Source organism: Sturnira hondurensis, unplaced genomic scaffold (assembly GCF_014824575.4).
Source record: "Sturnira hondurensis isolate 20B ecotype Veracruz unplaced genomic scaffold, ASM1482457v3 Scaffold0000167, whole genome shotgun sequence".
NCBI classification, from domain to species: domain Eukaryota; kingdom Metazoa; phylum Chordata; class Mammalia; order Chiroptera; family Phyllostomidae; genus Sturnira; species Sturnira hondurensis.
In genome coordinates this window covers 1,059,844-1,083,897 of record NW_028072798.1, presented here as the reverse complement: position 1 = coordinate 1,083,897, position 24,054 = coordinate 1,059,844, and the positions used below count along the sequence as shown (strand labels likewise).

The 24,054-nt window shown below is 42.9% G+C and overlaps 1 protein-coding gene across 2 annotated transcripts in view; it reads right to left on the bottom strand.

The window, feature by feature from the left end:
- Positions 1-24,054, bottom strand: part of CCDC170 (coiled-coil domain containing 170) — an 81,555-nt gene that overhangs the window by 34,034 nt on the left and 23,467 nt on the right. For both annotated transcript variants that reach the window (XM_037050633.1, XM_037050727.1), the window contains exons 2-5: positions 17,423-17,551; positions 15,851-16,107; positions 11,309-11,453; positions 8,073-8,258 (exon numbers count right to left, since the gene is read on the bottom strand). In XM_037050633.1, the coding sequence (XP_036906528.1) occupies positions 8,073-8,258; positions 11,309-11,453; positions 15,851-16,107; positions 17,423-17,551 (717 nt within the window). The remainder of the gene's footprint in view (positions 1-8,072; positions 8,259-11,308; positions 11,454-15,850; positions 16,108-17,422; positions 17,552-24,054) is intronic.

Sequence of the window (24,054 nt, the reverse complement as noted above, 5' to 3'; positions counted from 1 at the left end):
AAGGTTTATTCACCACTTAGGTGAAATGCAAGTAGCTCAGATCTACTTCCAGGTCTTGTCAGGAAACCTTCCGTGGATGAGAGCACTGACATCAATGTCGGTACAGATCCCCCCAGTTTGGCAGAACGGATGGGTAAGCGGCACGTGCATGAGCTGTGTATCTGTTGTGCAAACAGGAACACGTATCATGTGTGAGAGTTTAAGGCTCGTTAGCCAACTATTATCCAAAAGCAAAAAGTATGTCAAACCCAGACCATTTCTTTCATCCAAAGAATTCAAATTTCCATCAAAAGATCATTTAAATCTAACTGTACCTTTACACAATAAACTGATAGAATTGTCTATAGATGAAGAAATAACTAAAGATGGATTTTGAAGAAACATATGCTATATTTTGGATACCAGTCACAGATTATTGAGCTTGCTGAAATTGCTTTTAAAAACCTCTCCCAGTGTCAATAATCCTTTGAGACTCGTCTTCTACCGTAAGTGCTTTAAAAGCAAAACAGAGAAACGGGTTAATACGCACTGGCCCCTGCAAGCAGCATTGCCACCAGTGCAGCCAGGACGACAAAGGTTTACAGGCAAGGAGCTAGCTCGCTATCACAAGAAAACTTTCAATGTGGCATGCAGGACAGGAAGACAAGGGGTTCCAGTCCTCACTTTCGGCTCAGCCGCAGCTGCAGTGACAACCAGCTATCAGCATGTCAGCGCTCTCGGCATCAAGCCCACACACGCCCTTTCCAAGAAGAACGTGCACCCACTATGTGATTCTTTCCCCGTGTTTATTCTGATTATGTTTACCAAAAATGTCATCTTACATCTGTGGTTTCTGACTATGTAGACTTGGCCCTTTTTGTGTCTTCTTAAATAATTTTTTTCTATGAATTCATTTGCTTGATTTCTTTATGAAAGTACTGGTCAGCAACAGACTGGAAATAAAGAAAAAGTACTCCTTCCCACAGACAGTTTGAGAAAAGCTGTACTAGAGAACAACCGAAGTTTAGAAAGGAGAACGGTGAAAGTCTCGATACCCTGTTCCAAGAGGAGACGGTAAGAGAACCGGAATGCGTATCCCATGGACATTTCAGAGAACTGAAAGACGACCACGCAGGAGGAGAGGCCCATTCGGCGTGGGCTCACCATCTAACAGAGTGGAAGCTGTATCATAACACTTCGCTTTGAAGTAAGTTACCAGCCTTAATAGTGAAAATTCAAGCTTAAGTTTGAAGTTCTCGTTATTGACAAACTCAGTCCAAGTCGATGACAAATGTAGCTGCCCATGAGGCCAGGGTGTCCCCGGGCTTCACTATTGTCACCGGTCTGCCCTGCACTGGTCAGACGGTGCCCGGAGGACCATGGACAGTTCCCAGCTGGAACTTTTTAGAGGAACTTTCTCAACATGGAATGGGTTCCACATCCCATGCTAAGATTAAAACCCATAATAAAAATACTTGTGCAATCACTTTATTGTAAATGCTGTTTTAATTTAGTTTAAATGTGTGGGTGGAACCTAACAGCAAAGATTTGACGACTTAATTATAGTTACAGAGCAAAAAGTAAATATTACAAACCTTGACAATGTAGTATACCGTAATGTTAAAAAAATGGGAAATGGAAAGAGAGGAATAAAACGTAGGAGGCATTAAGTTCCTCAGATTTTATAGCAGAAAGTCTAAAGACACTATCACAGACTGTGGAGTCAGAAACAGAAATATATTGAAGTCTTAATTAATGGCAATTATCAGAAGTTAAAACAAGAGCATAAGACTAAGGCTAGAAGTGGAAGGAGAGAGGACCTGAAATTTTACTTTGGAATCTTGTCGACAGTTTTATTTTTTATAACATGAGCAGATATTGTTTTAGTAGTTTATTTTTATTTTAATTCCTTGCCCAGAGGCTAGAATTCTTTCTCCCAACCTCACAGATGATAAGAAAAAAGGCTTAAAAAATCTGGGCTGGAAGGTAAGGAAAGTCTGAAAGATGTGGGCTGTTTAGCCAGAAGAAGCAACAGAGAACCACGATAAATGTCTTCAAATTCTTGAAGGTTGCCTCCTGTGGCATTTCATTAAGAAAGAATGAAACACCATGTGGACGTGCACTACAGGCATTCTGATCCCCACTTGCTGCCACAGAGAACAGTGAAACAATCAGAACTACCCAGAGGAACGGGCATCCTTGCCGTGCAGGGAGTTCCTGGCCTCCGGTGGAGTTCAAGGAAAGGCTGGACACTTGTAGACCCTTAAATGATTTTCCTATTTGGCTGACCAGAAACTGAGGTTCAAAGAGGAAGAGTCATGTGACATCACAGAGTCATATGACATCTGACATCACAGAGCCACGTGCTGCTGGCGCCCAGATAAAAAAACCCCAGAGCCTCTCCTGTTAACCACTCTGCTCTCGGCAACTCGCTTCGTCCTTCCCTCTTCCGTCACCCTGCTGCTGCAGGACAGACCAAGAAAGCAGAAGAGCTGTCCTTCTGGAGCCCACCCGACTCCCAAACCACTCTTGCCTCCTCAATTTTAGCCATGAGAATTACAGCAAATGTGAACTGTGTGCAAGAAAAGAAGCCCCTTGGAACCCAACATGTAAGTTTAATTTCTGACTCACTGATCTGAACTCCTGACGTCCACAGGAAACAGTGTGTGTGGCTTGTGTGGGACAAGTGACTACTTCTTGCAATGTTGGGTGATGTCACTATAGCCCAGAGAAGAGGTGCCAACTTTGACAGCTTTTAAACCATACTTCAATATTAACTACCAAAGAGTTGAAATGATATCTATGTCTCTATATAATAAGCCACCTGATTTTTATTTGGGGAATTGTCATAAAGTAACTTGAGTAGAGTCATTAAGAAACTCAGCCCTGGCTGGTGTAGATCAGTGGATTGAGTGCGGGCCTGTGAACCACACGATCGCGGTTCGATTCCCAGTCAGGGCACATGCCTGGGTTGCAGGCCAGCTCCCAGCAGGGGACACAAGAGAGGCAGCCATACATTGATATTTCTCTCTCTCTCTCCTTCCCTTCCCCTCTAAAGATAAATAAATAAAATCTTTTAAAAAAAAAGAAAATCAGAAAAGCTGAGTTTGGTAGAAACCACGCCCAGTCCTGCAGACGCTTCTACCTCCACAGTTTTGTTGGACTCACTAAGGAAGTTTCCTACCACAAAAACAGTTTGAGAGAGCATTACGAAGGCTCTTCCTGAGACCGTCACTGTTTCGGGAAAACCACCTGACAGTATTTTTCAGTAATAAATCTTTGGAGTCATAATCCTATGAATGAGCACTTTATTAAAGACCACAATTTTTTTATTGCCCACATTTCTTGTATAATTTTTATTATGTTGGCAGGAACTTCATCCCAAACTGAACATGTTTCCAAAGTCCAAACAACACTGCATCAGTCATTTACAAGTAAAGACAGTTATGTAAGAGAAGGAACAAGTTCTGTTTTATAACACGCTCTTATAACACACTTTCATTTCCTAGTGCTCATCTTCAGAAATGCATTTTTATAGACAAATATTAAATTTATCTATAAAATTCAATATTTATATTAAATTGATATAATTTTCTTCATTTTCAAGCCTGATCATTCAATAACAACTATTTGTAATTGATTCAAATCCTTCACTCACTGAGAAAATGTGCATAGCTACTCACTGCTGTTGTTCCACTAACAAATCATTTTTGGCATCAGACTTGTAGACAAAAAGTAGCTGTGAATATACAAGTGAAGGAGATTTCTGACGAAAGCATAATAATTCAATGACCAGAGTTCAAATCCCAGCTTTGCTACTCAATTACTGCATGAACTTGAGCAAAGCACATAACCTCTTTGAGTACTTAGCACAATGATTATGCTAACGATAAGTGCTTGATAAATGCTGACCATAGTAATGATTGCTGAAGGTATGAACCCAAAAAGTCTGAGAGCCTTAAATTTCACTCAGAAGGTTTACTAAAAAGAAAAATATTAAAAATGTAATTTGTGTAAGACAAAGCAAATAAATAAATATTGTTGGGATCCCGAAGATGCAAAATAAAGAGATATTAAGAACTCTAGAATACTACATTTTTAATAAAAATACCATGAGGCCCTGGCCAGTGTGGCTCAGTTAGTTGGAGCATCATATTGTTTACCAAACGGTTACAGGTGTGATTGCCAGTTAGGGCACATACCCAGGTTTCAGGTTCCATCCCTGGTAGTGGTGCGTACAGGAAGGCAACTAATCAATGCCCCTCTCTCGCTGTCTCTCTCTCTCCCCACTACTCCCTCTCTCTCTACACCCCCACCCCCCACCTTCCTCTCTCTCTAGAAACAATGAAGAAGTGTCCTCAGGACAGGATTTTGAAATGATACCATGAGTTTTTGTGTGTTTATTTGTTTTTTCTTATGTATTTGTTGCTTTCAGTTTTATATCACACATAGAAGTGAAATCACATGCTTGCTGACGTTCTCTGCCTGACTTCCTTACCAGAGGGAAGCGGGAGCGCAAAGAGGTCAAACATATGGTGACAGAAAAAGATATGACTTTGGGTGGTGAGCACACAATAACATACAGATGATGTATCATAGAACTGTACAGTTCAAACCTGTATAATTTTATTTTTACCAATGTCACCCCAATACATTTATTTTAAAAAATAAATTAAAATACCACTATAAATTTATTACTAAAAACCTATTTCTATCTAGCTCCATCTTCTGAAACCAATAATACCCCCCAAAGCACTGAACACACCTAAAGCCTCCATCTTGTTTCTAAGCACCATTCGCCAAAAAAGAAACCAAAGCCCTTAGGGCTAATTTCAGTTCTGTAGCCTGGAAATTGTAAGTGAGCCTAAGACATCTCCTGGCAGGAAGCAAGGAAGCAAGGAAGCAATGAAAGAATGAAGTAGCCAGGCCACAGGGTCTCTAAGACCGTCTTGGTGTGGCTCCTGCTGGCAAAATCTGATGGCTTTTGAGCACCAGAAACAAAAAACAGAATAATTGGTTTTAACACAGTAAGTAAAGAAAAATCCATGCGTCCATAGAATTGAAAAGAAAGTGAAAGAAAAAATAAAATCCTTTCTTCACAGAAGAATGCCATCTTATAAGGAGAACAGTAAAATTACAACATCGCCACTTCTCCACCCAACCTGTAAGTCAATCCAGGCAACAACCAATGGATGATAACATCACTAGGGAAAGTCAATGGGGAACAAAAATAACCCGCAGTTATTACCTCACAGATAACTATGCAAAAGCAGAAGAAAAAGCATGCCTTTACACAAAAGAGAGGGGCATTCAGTGTCAGCAACAGTGGGACATTCCAACATTATTTGCCTCCAATGCGATACAACAAGAAGTATACAAATTTACCATTAAAATGTTCTTACCAAAAAGGTCTAATCTGCATCCAATCCAGCTTCTAGCTGCAACTTTAAGTGTATAAGGTATGGAGAAACAAGTTAAACAATATTATGAAAATACCATCAGACCACTTCTGTCCAAGAAGTCAATGCTACCTAAAAACAAAAACAAAACTGTAAAAGGCTAAAAATAACCAACAAATGCAATGAACGAACCTAGTGGGATCCCAGTTTAGGAAAGAAAACAGCCAAAGAAGACATCTTGTAGCCAATGATGAAATCTGAATGTGGACTCTTAGATGATTATTGGTTATTTATTACTGCATAACAAATTAGCCTGAACTCAGTGGCTTAGCACAGTGAATTTCTATCATCTCACAGTTCCTATGGGTCAGGGACATGGCCCTCACTCAGCTGGGTGTTTCTGACTCAAGGTTTCTCGTAAGATTACAGTGGCGCTGCTGACCAGGCCTACAGTCATCTCAAGATCAACCAAAGGAGAATTCACCTCCATGTTCACTCTCATGGTAGCTGATGGGCCACGTGGTCCTTACAATAGGCAGCTGGCGTGGCCTCACCACATGGCAGTTGGCTTCCGGCAAAAGCAATGACTCAAGAGAAATCGAAAGAGTGCATCGAAGACAGAAGCCACAGTCTTTTTATAACCCAATCTCAAAAGTGACATCTCATCACTGTGACATGTTCTATTCACTAGAAGCGAGTCTCTTATTCCAGCCCACACATGAAGGCAGGGGAATTAAATTCTACCTCTGGGGGGGGGAGGGGGAAGAGGACAAAAATCTTGTGAGCTCAAAAAGTACCACAGATGATATCATGGTATTATTGTTAACTTCAAGATGTGACAATGGTATTGTTACTATGCAGGGCAATGTCCTTATTCTTAGGAGACATATGCTGAAATAGCCCTATACAATACATTCAATATCTGCGACCTATTTCCCAGTGTCTCTCCAAATATGCAGACACATGTGTGCAGAGTGATAAAACAAACGAATCAAAATGCTAACAACTGTTACATCTAGGTGGATGGGTGTTCATTGTATTCTTTCACTCCTTTTATATGTTTAAATTTTTTCATGAGAACATGTTGGAGTAAAGTAATTGAGAATTGCTGTGGCCTCAACTGTGTCCCCTGAAATTCACATGTCGAAACCCTAATGTCCAGTGTGGTGGTGTTTGGAGATGGCTCCCTTGAGAGGTAATAGGTTTGGATGACATCATGGGGGGGGGGGGTCCTCATGTTGGGATTTGTGCCCTTGTAAGAAGAGACATCAGAAACCCTTTCTCACTCTCTGCCATGTGAGGACACAGTGAGAAGGCAACTCTCACCGGGGAACCTTGATCTTGCACTTCCAGCCTCCAGAAGTGTGAGAAATAAACATCCGTTGCTGAAGCCACACAGTCCATGGTATTTGGTATGGTGACCCAAGGCGAGCAACTCAAGGGTTTGGAAATGGCTCAAGTTACTCGGTAATGATGATAAAACCTTTGTTCTTTTCACAAAGCAAATGTGTTGCTGGTAAGAAGGGATTTTTGATGCAGGGAATTGGGAGGGGCCGAGGAAGAAAATCATTATCACTGTGGATCATTTCACACTCCAAGCTCCCATCTCACCCAGCATGGCCATGGTCACCGAAGACGTGGAATGCACCAAAGCAGACCCCACGGAAATGGCCCCTTGTACTGCATCCCACATGTCCAGAAACCCCCCAGCCTCGGGGACACCAGAGGACTGTGGCCCCTCACAGAGCCTCTCTTGACCAGCATTACTCATTATTTGGCTTAAAATGCCATCTTCTTCAGTATTTTATCATCTCCTCTAAATTTTAGCAACAGACTGCACTAGCTCACTTTTGCTTTTGAAAGTTGATCATTGCTATCAATCCCAGATTTGGTTTCTTTGTCATAAAGTTTTAAAAATATAATTAGAGGATTATATAGTGTTAGGAGACATATGGTATTAATTCTCACACTCAAACAGGTTCTAGTTAATTTGGAAAGTTCAAGCAACTCACTGGAAAAATAAAGGTCTAGAACTAAGAGTCCATTTCCTTTGGCAGCATGTCTCAAAGTTACAATACCATATTCTCTGACCCAGCAAGTCTGCTTCTAGGATTTTGTCTTACTCTCTCACCCATAAGAAATAAGATTATTGTTAGCACCTTGGTTTATGACAGCATGTACTATATTACCATTTTTAAAATAAAGAGAAAAATAATAGTGTGCAGAGTATGTTGCCCTTGTTAAAAATAAATAAGAAGAGTTAGTGTATACATATATGTATATGGAATATTTCTAGAAAGGTATATAAGAAATTGTTAATGGAGGTTGCCTCTGAGAACAACTTGGTGGCTGGAGGAACTGAGATTTTTTTTCACCATATAGCATTGTGTCCATTTAGAATTTTGTATCTTGTTCAAAAAACTAAATTTTTAAATTTTAAAAATTTGTATAGTTTAAAATAAGACATATTCTTCACAAACTCTGTACTTTTAAGTGTCTCGCATTTCCTTTTTCTCTGATATGCTATCTATGGAATGGCCTATTCCGGCCCCCAGGCTCCTGCGGCCCCGCCCCCCACCAAGAGAAGCCTCGGGGACCTTGGGCTGTAAAGCAGGTGTGCTCACCTGCATCTAGCTTCAATTTCTGCTTCATAAGCACAACCACAGATGCACACGCACACCTCACACGCCGTACCTGGTTCAGCTTGTCTTTCTCTTCAGCGCAGGAGGCGGAGTTTTTCTGCTCTCTGTTTACTTCGGAAACCAGCCTCCTGATCGTTTCTCGGCTGGCTTTTGCCTCCATCTCATGGACGTTTACGGTCTCTTCAAGAGCGGCAATTCGTCCTTTCCCGAGGGCATTTTCCTTGCACAGCTCCCTGAGCTGAAGAGAAAGCAGTTACAGCTGGCCTATGCAAATTAACAGCTTCACACCACTTCTAAGCAACCGATCCCTCCCCACCCCACCACCACGACTGGGTGGGTTATCATAGGAAAACGGGCAGCACTGCCCTCCCCCACACAGAGAAGAGCGCATTTTCAAAGGAGCCCCTAAACTCGGTTGTTGTGGTCAAACTAAAATTCAACAAAAGGTGGCGGCTGCAAGGTAACAGTGATCAGAGTCCAGCTGAAAGCTTCCCGACAGGAGAAGCACCCTGGCTGCTAGTAGTCAGGGCTGGTGATATTCGACAGAGGTCACAGCCGCCCTCGCCCACTGGCACCCACAGCATGCAAGGCACCACTGGGCGCCCACTGGCACCCACAGCATGCAAGGCACCACTGGGCACCGGAGAGAAGTAGAAAAGAAAGCAGGACTTTTATTTATTTTTTTTTAAGATTTTATTTATTTATCTTAGAGGGGAAGGGAAGGAGAGAGCGAGAGAGAGAAATATCAATGTATGGTTGCCTCTCATTTGTCCCCTGCCGGGAACCGGGAACTAGCCTGCAACCCAGGCATGTGCCCTGACTGGGAATCGAACCACGATTGTGTGGTTCGCAGGCCCGCACTCAATCCACTGAGCTACACCAGCCAGGGGGAAAGCAGGACTTTTAAAAAGAGAAAACCCTCTGGACTGATACAAGCCTGGAACAGTCCTGAAGTACACCTTCACACAGTGGTTATCACTGGGCTGGGCAGGGTTTTCACCCTCGGCATTGCACATTTGAGTTAACTGGGAGCGTCAGTAAGGTTTGTAAGGTTTATAAAGGCGGTAAATAAAACTAGACAGGCTCCTTGGCCCTGGGGAATCAGCACGGGAGACAGCTCACTCTGCAAGGCCACACAGGTGCCCATAGGGAGACCTGAACTCCAGGTGGCCATCCGAGGGAGAGGGACAGAACTCTCTGGGAAAGGGACCGAGCTTTAGCCTCAGCAATTGACTAACAGGGGGCCCTGCTCCCATCTTCAGGCTGCCCTCTCTCTTGAACACATCTCCAAATATCTGCATGCTCACCCCTGACATCCTTCAAAAGTCCCCACCCCGAGAGGCACTCCTGAGCCAGTCTTCCTAGATTAGCATCTCACACATCTCACCTGCTTCACCATCTAGTCTCTCGTTTCCCTCCGACGCACCTTTTTTTCTATGTGGGATGGTATCAGCTATGTATTTACTCATTATCTTTACCCCACAGTAGTGAAGGCTCTAGGAAGGCACAGACTTAGTCTTGTCACATTCACAGCTGTATCCCCAGCCCCCAGAACAGTGTCTGGCATAGGGGAGGCAGATAATATTTGGGAAATGAATGACTGTCAGCTAAGTTCTCAGAAACGCCTCCTTTTCCACCATGGTTCCGGGGCCCGTGTGTGCACCTGTGGGTACGAAGGCTGGAACAGTGAGGGAATGGCTACGAAACTGAAGGGGTGGTTTTGCCCCACGTCTCAAGGGAACACCTCATGAGTATTGATGAAGGCAGAAGCCTTCTTGTTTGGGTAGTGATTTAAAAAAAATAGGCACCTGCTCCGGTGACTGGGTTGCTAAAGCTCTAGGGCCCTCATGTCTGTTTTAAACTACAGGTTATATTATGATTCAGGTAGTGTGAGGGTACAACATGCCCTGCAGGGCCTCATGGGGAAGCTCCAGGGGCAGACAGGAGACAGAGGGCGCAAGGGGAAAACCTGGATGCGGCAGGAGAGGCAGGCTCAGGGTGGGCAGGTCTGAAGGATTTGGGCAGGTCCTGGAGTGCAGGGGCGGTCCTGAGCTGTCTGGCACCTGGCACAGGGATGTGATTAGAAGTGGCTGGGGTGGCTGGTTGGCCTGTGCTCCCCGGTGAGTCATGTACTAGGAACTGGCTAGTGCTGGGAGTGGTGGTCTCCCCCAGGGCAGCCAGGCCCCACTGCCAAAGCATTAGAAAGACAGGCGATGAGCAGGCATGATTAATACCTGGAGGTTGTCTCTGGTGTGGGAAAGGGTACTGGGAAGGGAGCTTCTTGATTCTCTTGTCTTTTTCCCACCACTTGGCTTTAAAGATTCCCTCAACTACACTTCCAGGTGGACTTTTACAGTCAGGTGCCTGGTCACAGGTTAGCAACAGGGAGGAGGAGGAGATGCATCCACCCCTCTAGGGTACCAGGCTGACTCCTGGCCTCAGCTACCCATGAGTGAAGTGGGACACTTCCAGTTTTCAGAGACTCATGGGAAGCGGATTAATAAACAACTGAGAGGTGGCCCCAGTCAGGGCACATGCCTGGGTCGTGGGTTCTGTCCCCAGCGGGGGCACATGGGGGAGGCAACTGATCCATGGTTCTCTCTCTCATCAATGTTTCTCTCCCTCTCTTTCCTCCTCTCTCACTTTCCCTCTCTCTAAAAATAAGTCAATAAATAAAATCTTGTCTTAAAAAAAGGACTGGCTGCATGGGAATCTGTCAGGAAGAAAGGAAATGAAACGGTGAGACAAAAAGGAGCAAAGATATGGTGAGGGGTTCGATACCCCAGGGGCCCTTGTGACTCACCACAGGTCACACGAATTGTCTCACCACAGTCAATACAATTAACTTACCACCAAAGCAGGATTTTTATTCTGGGGCTCTAATGTAATATCAAAAAGTGCTTTAGAACTAATCTTAAACTTACACTCAACAAGTATTCCCGAAACGACACACAATTGGTTTTGATTTTGATTATACATGTGTGTTTCTGTCTTAACTCAAAACAAAAATTCTCCCTACGACATACCATTAAAATAAATAATTAGTTGTATTCGACAAACTGAATACATTTTAGGCAAAAACCATTGATCCTTTCAGGAGAATAATTAATCCCGAATAATGCTAGAGAGGATCTTGGAACTGAGGCTCAGAGAAGTGGCACGCTCTGTCCCCTTCGTGACACATTTGGGCCACACCTGCACCCACAGACTCAGCCACCACAGCCCTTCTGTTCACAGCTCATGTCCAAAGGACCCTGAATTACAGTCTTTTAACACGCATGCACTCACCCTGGGAATTAAATCTCCATCTGACGTCTCTTCCTTCTTCTCGTCTGGACCTAGACAGTCACGAAGTTGAGCTAGAAAGTCCTCGTGTTCTCTGCAGTTCTTTGAGACTTGATTCTTGGTCTCCTCGTTTTCTTGGAAACACTTTCTATCAGACAAATAACAAATACGTCAAGTTTTAGCACCATCACAGTCATCGAACAAAGTCCAGAACTTAAGCTGTCTGTGGGAAACCACCACTGGGAACACAACCCGGTCCCCCAGACACAGAGCTCATTATTGTCCTGCAAACCCTGTAAAAGAAGGAGAAAAGTGGAAGCAATTCTCAGGCATCTACACTTTGCAGCAAGGTATGGAACCCTAGATCTAGTAACAGCGAGGGAGACAGACTGTGCCTGCTCTCCCCAACCTTCTGGGATCTGCACAAACGGCAGAGAGGCCTCTGGTTCACACGTGGATCCGCACGCCACGGTCTCTTTTGGGGCCTCTTGGGGAAGTGGGAGAGCGCTGCCACATTGGTTCTCGGAGACCACCCTTATTATAGTTTCAATGATTGGCAAGGGCTATTTAGGGCATTCTCTAGTTCACAGCCAAGGATAACCATAATAAAAATTACCTCCGAAGCAAGGGGTATTCCCACTCTCCAGAAAAGAGAGGTGCTTCATCACCAACAAAAGTCATTATTAGTTCTCACACACCAGAGTTTTTAGTGCGTGGAGGAAGGGGCCACTCAAGGAAAATCGGTCCATTTATGCTCTGCTACAAATATGTACTTGATTTCAAATCTCTGGTCAGTTTGCTGAGCCTGTTTCTCATGCTTTCATTGCTAGAGACTGAGAGATCATCAAAAAATAGGCATAGTTTAAAGGCAAATTAGAATCATTTCAGTAATTTGGTATCATTTTCAGTACTCTAGATAATAAACATGATTGTTGCTTTACCTTTTCGCCATGTTGAGTGTTTACTGCATATTCTTTCTCGCTATTCAAAGATTAACAAAGCATGTAATTGCATAGACTCAAAAGCATATCACATTTCTACTTAGAAAAATGTATAACAATAAAAGACCAACACCAATATATCTCTAGGTTCTTGTTTTCAGCATGTGAGAGGTAATATTTATTCGGTCTCGCTGACTCGTGAAAGGTCAGCGAGATTGATACTTAATGCTATGGCTCTGATTGATTTACATGGAAGAGTCCACACATTAACCCCAAGATTCCAACCTTATTTCTCTATTCCAAAGCTTTCTAAACTATTCCACTTGCATTCCACTATTCTATTTGCATTCCACTTTCAGCCAGTAGAGTTCCAGGGGTCTATCCTAAGGACATAATCATGAAAAGGTGAAAATATGAGTAATTTTTTGAGAGGAACTAACCTAAACACCTACAGAAAATGGCAGAGATAATTGGTTAAGTATATTATGACATTTCAAGCAATGGAATCCCATGGCCATAAAAAATGATATAATGAATGACTTCCTAAAACAGCGACAATATTATCCAATAAAAATTGATCTTTACGTGATGCTGTTTATGTACATCTGCCTGAAAATCTGTTCAACAAATGTTAACTACAGCTTTTTGGGAATCATAAGATTTTGATTTTTTCTTTTTGGAGTTTTCCTATATTTAAAAACTGTTATAATGAACATACATCATTTTTATTATTTATTTAATAAGTAATTATTGGGCACTTACTATGCATCAAGATCTACTAAACATGCTAAGGATACAGTAGTAAACAAAACAAATAAGCATCCGTGCCCTCATGGAGCTTATGGTCTAGTTCGGAAGACAAACAATAACCCAAATATTAATGTGGGTAGAATGTATAATACATTATAAAAGGGCTAGAGAAAAAAATTAAGCATGAATAAGATACATCTGGGGGCAGCGGGGTAATATTTTAGACATAGTCACTTGCAAAGCCCTCACCAAGAAGGCGACTTTTGAGTGAAGACCTAAAGGCAGCTGAGAGGCAGCTGTGCAATACCTGGAGGGAAGAGCTTTCCAGGAAGGGGGATTAGCAAGTGCAAACGTCCTGGGGCAGGGTGACAGCCAGTGTGTTCAAGGGTCAGAAAAGAAGTCTGAGCGCTGGAATGGAAAGAATAAGGGAGAGAATGGAAGCAACATGAGGTCAGGATGAGCCTGTCGGATCATAGAAAACACTGTCTTTACCCTGAGTGAGAACAGAAGTCACTGGAGGGCTCTGCAGAGGACTGAAAGAATGTACCCTGTTTTAACAGGATCCCTCTGGCTCCATGGGGCACAGGCAGAGGCCAGAAAACCACTCGTGAGGCTGGTGTAACCAGATGGTAGCTGCTTGGATCAGGTTAATGGTAAGGAGGGTGTTCATGGGATGCTGTCAAAAGTTAGATATTTTGAAGGTGGAGGTAGATGATAGGATTTCCTGAAGGATCAGACATGGAGTGTGAAAGAGAGAGACAACCAATGATGATCCAAGATTTCTGACTTGATCCACTAGCAGAATGAAAAAATTATCATTAAAGGAGACGAGAAAACGTGTAGGAGGGTTTTGTGGAAACACCAGAAGCTCAGTGTTGCACAGGTGAAGTTTGAGACGCCTACTGCACACCCACATGGAGATATCCAGTAGGTGGTAAAACACATGGGTCTTCAAGGAAGCACACGCCGTGGCCCATCATCATTACATCAGCCAAGATTAAAGGTGAGGAGAGAATGTTAAAAGCAGCAAGAGAAAAGGAGACAGTTACCTACAAAGGAGTTCCTACTAGACTATCAGCTGATTTCTCAAACCTTAGAGGCAAGAAGGGGCTGGAAAGAAGTATTTGAAGTCATGAAAGGAAGAACCTACATCCAAGATTACTCTATCCAGCAAAGCTATCATTTAGAATGGAAGAGAAGATAAAGTGCTTCCCAGATAAGGTCAAGTTAAAGGAGTTCATCATCACCAAGCCCTTATTATATGAAACGTTAAAGGGACTTATCTACAAAAAAGAAGATAAATATGAGCAGTAAAATGACAACAAACTCACAACTATCAACAACCTAGTCTTAAAAAAACCCCAAAACAAAAACAAACTAATCAAACAAGTAGAATAGGAACAGAATCACAGAAATGGAGATCACGTGGAGGGTTATCAGCAGGGGATGGAGGGGTGGAGAAAGGGGGAAAAGGTATAGGGAATAAGAAGCATAAATGGTAGGTAGAAACAGACAGGGGGAGGTTAAGAATAGCATAGGAAATGTAGAAGCCAAAGAACTTATATATGTGACCCATGGACATGAACTAAAGTGGGGAAGGGATGTGGGGGTGGGCAGGGAACAGGGTGGAAGGGAATAAAAGAGGGAAAAATGGGACAACCGTAATAGCATAACCAATAAAATATATTTTAAAAAATATGTGGGTCTTGAATTCTGGGAAGAGATCCAGGCTAGACAGAGAAATGTGGGAGTCACTAGCATTTAGATCATTCTTAAGTCATGAGACTAGCTGAGATCACCAAGAGGGTGGACATAGAAACAAAAGAGATTCTTGGACTGAGCCCTGGGGCACTCCAATGTTTGCAAGTCAAGGAGATAAGAGGGAACAAGCAAAAAAATAAAAAAAACCATGAGGAAGATGCTAGAAAGGGAAGGAAGGGAGCAGGCATGTGCAGGGTCCTAGAAGCCAAAGGACAGTGCTCTGGGGAGACACCAGCCGTGACTGACTCACTGGTAGGTCAAGGGAAACGGAGACTAAATCATTTCATTTGCAATGTGTGCTCACTGGTCAGTTGGGTGGATTCAGTGGAGCAGATTCAAGAGAGGAGAGAAGTTGGAAGAGTGAATATGTACAAACATTTTAAGGAGTTTTGCTGTAAAGGGAAGGAGAAACAGGACAGGAACTGCAAGTGTTGGATTTTTTTTTCTACGATGGAATAAGCCAAATTAATACCAAGAATTTTATTGATAAAGTTATTACATGTAGAATTTTAAAAGTTTATTTTAAGAACAACTACCATATTTTGCTATGTATAATGCACATCCTTATTTTTCAAAAACTTGGGCAAGAAAGTGTGCATTATACTCGGCAAAATTTTGTCTGTATAATCGCATTTTGTCAGAGCCAAGTGTGGAAAAACCAGATTTGTGAGCTCTCTACATAACCTGGCAATGAAACGCAGTGAGGAGTGTTTGGGGTGGTCTGGGCTTTGGGGTATTTTTATACATAGCTTCTGAATCAATGCCTCCCTCTGTGCAGGACCCCCCAGCTCTACCTCCAATTAAACCTCTGCTTAGAGGAAATCTTCCGAATTGTATGTAGTAGCATTTGCAGCCCTAATCAATAGCACAGAAAATGCTTAGGATGTTACTGTGTCTTCTAAGGCTCTTGGTGATGTTTAGAAATGAACTTGGGAAAAAATTTCAAGACTCCATAAATATCTGAGGGCAATAATTTTTTTTTGGTCAAATCAAGTGTCAATGCAAAATCCAGAACTTCTAAAAGCACAGCCTGCTATCACTTGCTGGTATTTTAACAAGGACTCTACTAAGAAATATACTGAAACACCCTTACTGTAATTTCTCATCTAGTTCTACAACCTTCTTCTTTAACTCCTGGTTCTCCTTGATTGCAGTGTGAGCTGCGATTTCTGTCCTAATTTTAGACGCGGAAAGCATTGCTGATTCTTCCTCCAGCTCCTGAACTCTATCTCTCAAAGAGGCGAGGAGAGATGATTTTCTGGCATTGTTCTCTTTGTACTTCTCCATTTCAGCTTTCAATTCTTGACAGGAAACTTCTTTAGAAAGCATTTTGGATTGGAGTTCTCGAAGCTAGAAAAGAAATAAAAGAAATAAAAAGACAAAAAAGGATTTCAACGGCATAAGTTTAAAGTACCTTCAAGGAACCCCAAAACATAATTTAAAATTTCACTCTTTAATTCATGACTTAATCCACTTTTTCTTTTTTTCACATTTGTATCTGTATTACCAGATGGGAAATTATGCCCTGAATAATGGACTTCATGTTCTCTTTTGTTCTGGTTTTTTTCCCAAAACCAATTGAGCAATGTCTTGTGGTAATTTAGTCTCACTCAAGAGACATTTGTGGTATATTTTGCAAAAGGCAATAAAATATTTTGCAATGGCAACCCATTTTCTAAATCTGTATTGTGCTATCGCTGCTGAAATGAAACAAAGAACCTACAAGCTATTTGTAATTTCATGGCCACAGCTATTTCCCAAGTAAATATAGGCCATAACTATATCACTATATTTCTCCCACATGTCTTCTGAACCTTCATTGTGGGTGATAAATAAAAATAATATTCAGATTTCTGGGGAAAATATGGGAGAAAAGGAAAGTCATTATAGGATGTACACAAAGGAAACATTTTAACTTTTATGAATGCTGCAGCATCAAAATTGCTAAATGATGTATGTGCCCTATTAAGATATCAAGTCTACCCTGTAAGAAACCCTGGTGAATTCATATACTTCTTTGGAACTGTGAGCATGCGTCATACATTTATTCTACCTATCTGTCTCCCACTCACATTATTAACTCGTCTTTCTTGCAGTGAGGCCCTAGAAGCCTAGTGAAACCGATAATTACCCACAGAGAAACCTAGACCCCACCAGGCCACCAGGCTGAGAGCAGAATGGGTCTGAAGAGGCTCTGTCAGAGCTTCCACAATAGACCTGCTCCCGCCCAGGGGGCAGATGGATTCCAGTCATCTTCCTAGAATTTCCCCCAGCCAATCAGAACTATCACAAGAATTCCATCCCATGGGCCCCAAACTGTAAGCAATCCACAGTAAAGGAACATGTTCCAAGAGGTGCTGAAAGTCCTCCAAAGCCCAGGGAGCTTTGACCCAAAGTGCTCAGGTGCCTCCAGGTCTCTCAAGGCTGTGGAACTTCTCTGAAATCTAGAGTCCAGCCCACATTGCCTCTCTGCGCAGCACAGCAAACACACAAACCTTCAGTAATTCTCTACAACTAGGAGGAAGGCACACAGTAAGAAAAGAAGTATAAACTGTGCAAAGGTCTAAATCTGCGTCCCGCTGTTCTGTTTGTAACTGCTTCTGTGTTCTGCTTTACAAGAAGCTAACAGGTCCCCTTTCTGAGTTATGACGATACACAATCTTACCTCAGACTGAGCACATTCAAATTTGACCAAAGTTGCTGCAAGATCACTTCGGGCGTTTTCAGCCACATTCCGATAGTGGTTTAATTGCTCCCGCGTGACCGGGGCCTCCAAAAGATGATCGCAAATTTCCTGATAGGGTTCCCCAAAGACAAAATATAAAGAAGAGTGAAAACAATCTTCTCTGTGCAGCTGTGCAGAGCAAGATTAAACACAGACACGTTCTTTGTAGTCCGAATGTGTTGAAAACACTCCCCAATGAAGTGTTTCTGTTCAGCTCATTTCATTCTCATTCTCAAAACGCTAAGGGAGGCGGAACGCAGCCCAGGAATGAACGATGGACACCCCCAGGATGGCATCTGAGGACTGGCCTTTGTCAGTTTTGAGTTTTTCTTCCCTTCCCCCACCACTCAAAATGCTATCTGAGCTCTGACCAGAACCTTTAGTCAACAAGGAGCAGTTGGAAGAGACACAATGGGACATTGCGAGGAACTAGAAGGCCACCTCCTTCGTAACCACTCACTAGGCCATGTATTCTCAACCTCACAGCCTCTCTCCAGGTCATGAAGGCCCACGTGAATGCCTGAGACCAGTGATGGTGTGGTGCCTGAGGAGTCCTTGCCCCAACCCCCACAAGAACAGGACAGTCCTCTGCTCTACCAACGGCTGCCGCGCAGAAATGTGGATCCCAGCCTGGCCAAGCTATTCCAATTTTTTCAAGACAAGTGATATATCCAGACTCTCTGAAATAAAAATCCCCAGTTTCTACAGCTTGGCAGCTAAAAAAGAAACACCGTTTGACCCAAATAAACACATCTGCTGAGCATATTTGGTGGATGTGGCCTGTGGGTTGCAGCCTACAGACTCTGGTTCTGTTTCTGTCTTAACACCATAACACCTCTTCCTTCAGCTTGAACACATATTTACACCCACCTCTATAGAGTTTCCAGGGCCTGTGATCTTTGAGAAAGACATACAAGAAAGCCACTCATTTTTGAATATGAAAGGGGTCTCATACAGGAAGGTTTCCTGGAATTATCTAAGTGGCCTGCAGTAAAACCTGTTTAGGACTGCCCAGTCACTCCACTGCCAACGACTACTGTTTGGAAATACTCATGAAGGCAAAAGTCATTCTAAAGCCCTTAACTTTCCAATAAGCGTCGTCATGGCTAGAGTGTTTCAGTCCACAGAACGCCAAACAAAACCTGCAGTGCACTTAGCAAATAGTCAATGTTTGCCAATCACAACATATCCAAGAAGATGGTAGGTATATGCTCCCAGGGAGCAAGGGTAAAACGTTTAACTGCATCTAAGAAGAGAACCACATCCTGTTGGCCCTCACTCAGCATTCAGAGGGAACTTCTCCACCCTAACCACCAAAGCAATATTTTCTGAAATCTGCCATGCGTGAGGACCTAGGTCACTTATGAGAGTTTGGATCTACAGTTATGTTTGGCATATGATTTACAAAAATTCATTAAGAAAATAAGTTCTTGAATAGCTATGGGTATTTCTCCCAGTGACTAACACCATTTTTTAGGTGCTGATGTACTCACACCATGATTTTGTCCTCCTATGAAAACAGATTGTGTCCATCGGACATAGTATTCAGACACACAGAAGACACCTCAGATACGGCCCTTCATTTCAGGAGGTCACAGTCGAATGCAGAACGCTACCAGTAGCGTGAACATCTTCAAACGTCCATTGGTGAAATAAACTACACATTGCGATGTCATTATCTCTGACATCGGAACAGAAACTAGATTACCGAGTTTAGTAGACTGTTTCTAGCTATGTCAATGTCCACAGACTGGAAATTATTTATCAGTAAATATTTAACGAAAGCCTACTCTGGGTCAGGCACTGAGTTTACAGTCTAATAAGAAAAACATCATTCAACAGAAAACCACATTAATGACGGCACAATGACCAACTGAAATGAATGCAAGTAAAACCAGAAAAGTTGGTGTTCGTGCTGCATGTCATTACCAGGACTAATGAGTAAAGACATGGACTGAATCTTTATGGGCACTTTATTCAGATGCTGGCAATCTGAAAAGACTGTGGGTTACGCACCCTCAAAAATCCTTGTAACATCTCATCTCAAACCAACCTTTTTATAAGGAGAAGGAAGGGTAGGTAAGGAGTTTGGGGAAAAGGTTAATTGGATAAGAGTTGCTGCAATCTATTTTCAGAGTACCCCTTTATCTGTTGATCAACAACTCTTGCAGATATTCCCCCCCTGAAACACAAAGGCTCAGTACTGCTCCAGACCCGCTGGGGCACTAAGGTTGAATTGCCTGTTGATTTCCCCCAGTCCTGCATTCCAGTTCCTGGAATAACAGCTTCCCACATGCATTAATCAATTAGGCCTATCAACTATGACAGAAGCTAAAATCTTTAACCCTTGAGTTCCCCTGCCACTCAAGACAGGAAAGAGAAAAAACAGATTTCTCTAAAGAAGTGACGACCACGTAGAAATTAAAAAGACAAAAGTTACTGAGACAGGAACCAGGCACATCACTCAAACAGCAAAACGTTCAAGCAAGGCCCTGTGGCAGGGGAACAGCCTGTGTGACCACGGGTCCGAGAGAAGGCAGTGGGGCTGAGGGACAAACTCAGATGAAGGACGATGAGGGCAAGGCTGACGAGGCAGCTCAGAGTTCATGGGTGTGTTTCAGCACGTGGTAGGGCTTCTCTTTCAGAATATCCTGGCTACTCTTTCTTGTGCATTTTACCATGAGAATTTTAGGATCCACTTATCAAATGCCAAAAAAAAATCCTGTCGGTATTTTTATTAGGATTGTGTTAATTTTATAAATTTAAGAAGAACTGACATCTTTTAAATGTTCAGTCTTCCAACTAAAATCATTTTTCCCATTTGTTCAGAAATCACATGTCCCTGAGCTACGATGGTTCATTTTATGTTTGTGCCCGACTGAGTCACAAGTTATCCAGATCCTCCTGCTGGGCGCTGGGTGTGTCTGTGGGGGCGTTTCTGGATGAGACTCGCGTTTGAACTGGTGGACTGAGGAAAACAGACTGCCCTTCCCAACAGGGGTGGGCGTCATCCAATCCGTGAAGGTCTGGAGAGAACAAAAAGGCTGAGGGAGAGAATGTGTGCTCCCCCCTGAAGCCGGGGCCTCAGTCCTGACTCGGGACACAGACTCAGGGCGGGACTTCAATTGGCAGGTCCCCTGAGTCCCCAGCTGGCCAACTGCGGATCTCAGCACNTTGAACTGGTGGACTGAGGAAAACAGACTGCCCTTCCCAACAGGGGTGGGCGTCATCCATTCCCCGAAGGTCTGGAGAGAACAAAAAGGCTGAGGGAGAGAATGTGTGCTCCCCCCTGAAGCCGGGGCCTCAGTCCTGACTCGGGACACAGACTCAGGGCGGGACTTCAATTGGCAGGTCCCCTGAGTCCCCAGCTGGCCAACTGCGGATCTCAGCACTTCCCAGCCTCCATTAGTGCGTGAGCCAATCCCATATCATAAACCTCCTTGTGTAGAGATGTATGAAAGGTGAAAGAATACAGGAGTGCATTTCTTTACAGCGAAGCCGTTCCTCTCAGCCCTTATTTTTTCGTCATAGATCCTCATGGAGCGCTCTTGTTGGCTGTCTTCCAGACAGTCTTTAATCTGGTTTGGACTCCTTCTCCGACCCGAGGGAAGAGCTCTCTCGTGGCGAAGGCCCTTCGTTTCCTGGGTCTGTTACGGATTTCTACATCATTGCACTGTGCTCAAGAACACTGTCTACATTCAGGGATGATATTCCCTGGTACACACCAGTGTGGTTGACCACTGTCCACGCAGAACTGGAGCCTTTCAGACTGGAAAGTGCCCTTCCTGTACCAGGATTCTATGTTTGCACCATCATCCTTGCTGTGTAACTTCTATTTCAGGGAATTTATTGAGGTTCCTATGAATGCCCAAGTTTTATGAGTGTCCCAGGGGCACTTAAACGGAAGGTGTGTCCTCTGTATTCAGGGCTTGGAGTTCAGTATATATCAATTAGCTCTACCTTATTCATTATTTTAATTAGGCACCTTCTAGCCTTGCCAGTCATTTTACTGTCGCATGAGCTGAGTGGTGAGTTAAAACCTCCTATTACTGCTACAATTCTCTATCTCCATATAGTATTTTAATTCTCGCCTTATGAATGCTGGTACCATTTTATTTGGCACAGATTCCGAACAAATTTTTTTAATATAAATTCTGCAGATTTTTTTTCATTTACTTATTTATTTCTTTTTAGAGAGAGAGAAAGGAATGAAGAAAGAGAGGGAGGGAAACATCAATGTGTGGTTGCCTCTCATGTGCCCCCTACTGGGGACCTGACCCACAACCCAGGCATATGCCCTGACTGGGAATTGAACCAGAGACCTCTTAGTTCCCAGGTCGGCACTAAATCCACTGAGCCACACCAGCCAAAGCACAGATTCAGAACTTTCTTACCTTTGTTGTGAATTGTACCACACAGCATCAGAACATGCCACTATTTGTCTCATTTAATCCTTTCTGCTGGAAGTTCAACTTTTTCGGATATTGAGATCATGATCCCTGGTTTATTTTGTTTGCATCTGACTACATAGACTTTTGCTCCATTTTTTTTACTTTCAACGTTTTTTGTATCACTTTGTTTCAGAAGTCTCATATATAAAAAGAGTTGGGTTTTGCTTATGATCCATTCTAAAATTCTGTTCCCCTTATTGGATGACTTTACTACAATCACCCCTGTTAATATCACAGACAATCTTGCTCTTAGTTCTGCTGCATTGTTTTATGTCATGTTTTTTTATCACTCTTTCAAAATCTTTCACTATGGTGTTTGTCTGCTTTCCTATATTTTGTGTGTTACACCAGATAATTAGGAAGGTTTGTATTTTTGTTCGTTTCAAGTTTATAACTATAACTTTTTTTAGATTTTATTTATTTATTTTTAGAGAGAGGGGAAGGGAAGGCAAAAGAGGGAGAGAAACGTCAATGTGTGGTTGCCTCTCGCACTCTCTCAACTGGGGACCTGGCCTGCAACCCAGGCATGTGCCCTGACTGGGAATCGAACTGGGACCCTTTGGTTTGCAGGCCAGGACTCAACCCATTGAGCCACACCAACCAGGACTACAACTATAACTTTAAATAATACCTTTTAGATGCTTTGCATCCTGCTACTTAGATTATATCTACTAATTTGCTACGATAGTTTATCTCCTCCTATCCCTTTCATTCCTCCATTCCAATTTCTAATTTTTGGTCTTTATATTATAATTCTAAGTACTTCTCTTGCAACTGTAGCTCCAAGTTATTAGATGAGAGAAACCAAAATGCTTACACTACTGCTCACCTTTCTTCTTCTGTTATGCTGGTAGTTTTCAGAAGACTCTACCAGACATAGCTTAATCTCTTCTACATGTATTCCAATCATTCTTTTCTGCCTATTCCTTTCTAATTCTTTTATTGTCATGTCATTTTTTTCTTCTCATTCCTGCTTGGTGCCTGCCTACCTCCTTGTGTACCTGACCATCTCCCTGTTATTTCTGTGGTAGTTTCACTATTTCCTCTGTTCTGAGCTCTGCCAAATCACATTTCATCTCCTCTTTCCTCCTTGCCATATTTTTTGAGGTCCTCGACCTCTGCTTTCTGAACATGCTTCAGATAAGTATCAGCTTCTTTCAATTGTTTTCTTTATAATGAAATGTTTGGTCACAATTTTTCTTGCATCACAGCACCAGTTTCTGATACTCCATCTGCCATGTTTTTCCTATTCCTTACCCCCACCACACCCCTTTCTTGTTGATGTTATTGCTGCTGCTGTCTTGGTCTCAGATAATTCCTGTGCTGTTTCCTTTTAGATGGCTGAGTAGGAGGGGAGCTTCTGCTGCACTGGTTGTGGAAGAGGTGTGTGTGCACACAGGCGTGAGAGATTGGGGTCATTCCTGTTTCAGCCAAGCAGGAGTTTCCCGGAGACACAATGCTTTGTATGTAACTCTGCTTGACCTCTAAATCATTCCAGCCCATGGAGTGAAGCAACTACAGGCTCTGGCACCATGCAGACCTCCCAAGAGCTCAGGCCCCAGAGCCTCCTACAAATCTGGCTTGCCGTGTGATATTTACTTAGCTCCCCTCCCTCTCCTGCTTTTTGGGAACCCAGGGAGGCATGAAGAAGCTCCCACTGCCAGCCCACACACCTCCGTCTTCTCTCACAAACATGTAATTTCTGCTGGACTTCTCTGAGTCTGCCGCTGTCTCTGGAAGACGAGCTCTCCCAGCTCCTTCTGCTCCGCAGCTGTGGACCCTCCTGCCAGCACTCAACCCCCACTGCTCTGGGAGACCTTCTGCTTACTTTGGGATGTCAGCCATCTCTCAGGCATGTCAAAAAATGAAGTTTGTTTCTCATTTTCTCTGTTGCTTGTGGCTAGTTTCCAGGAATAGAAAGAAATGCTAACTGCATGTTACCATTTTTAAACTACAAGTGTCTCGATTTTTCTTTTTAATTAAATGACTCTTTGGTGTCTTTTTTTGAAATAGCTAACTAAAAGAATGTGATACTCAGCAGGAAATTAACAGGAAGATCAATGTCACTCCAGAACAGTCCTCAGTGTCTAGTCCTGAGAAGAACTTAGTGTGTGAAAAAAG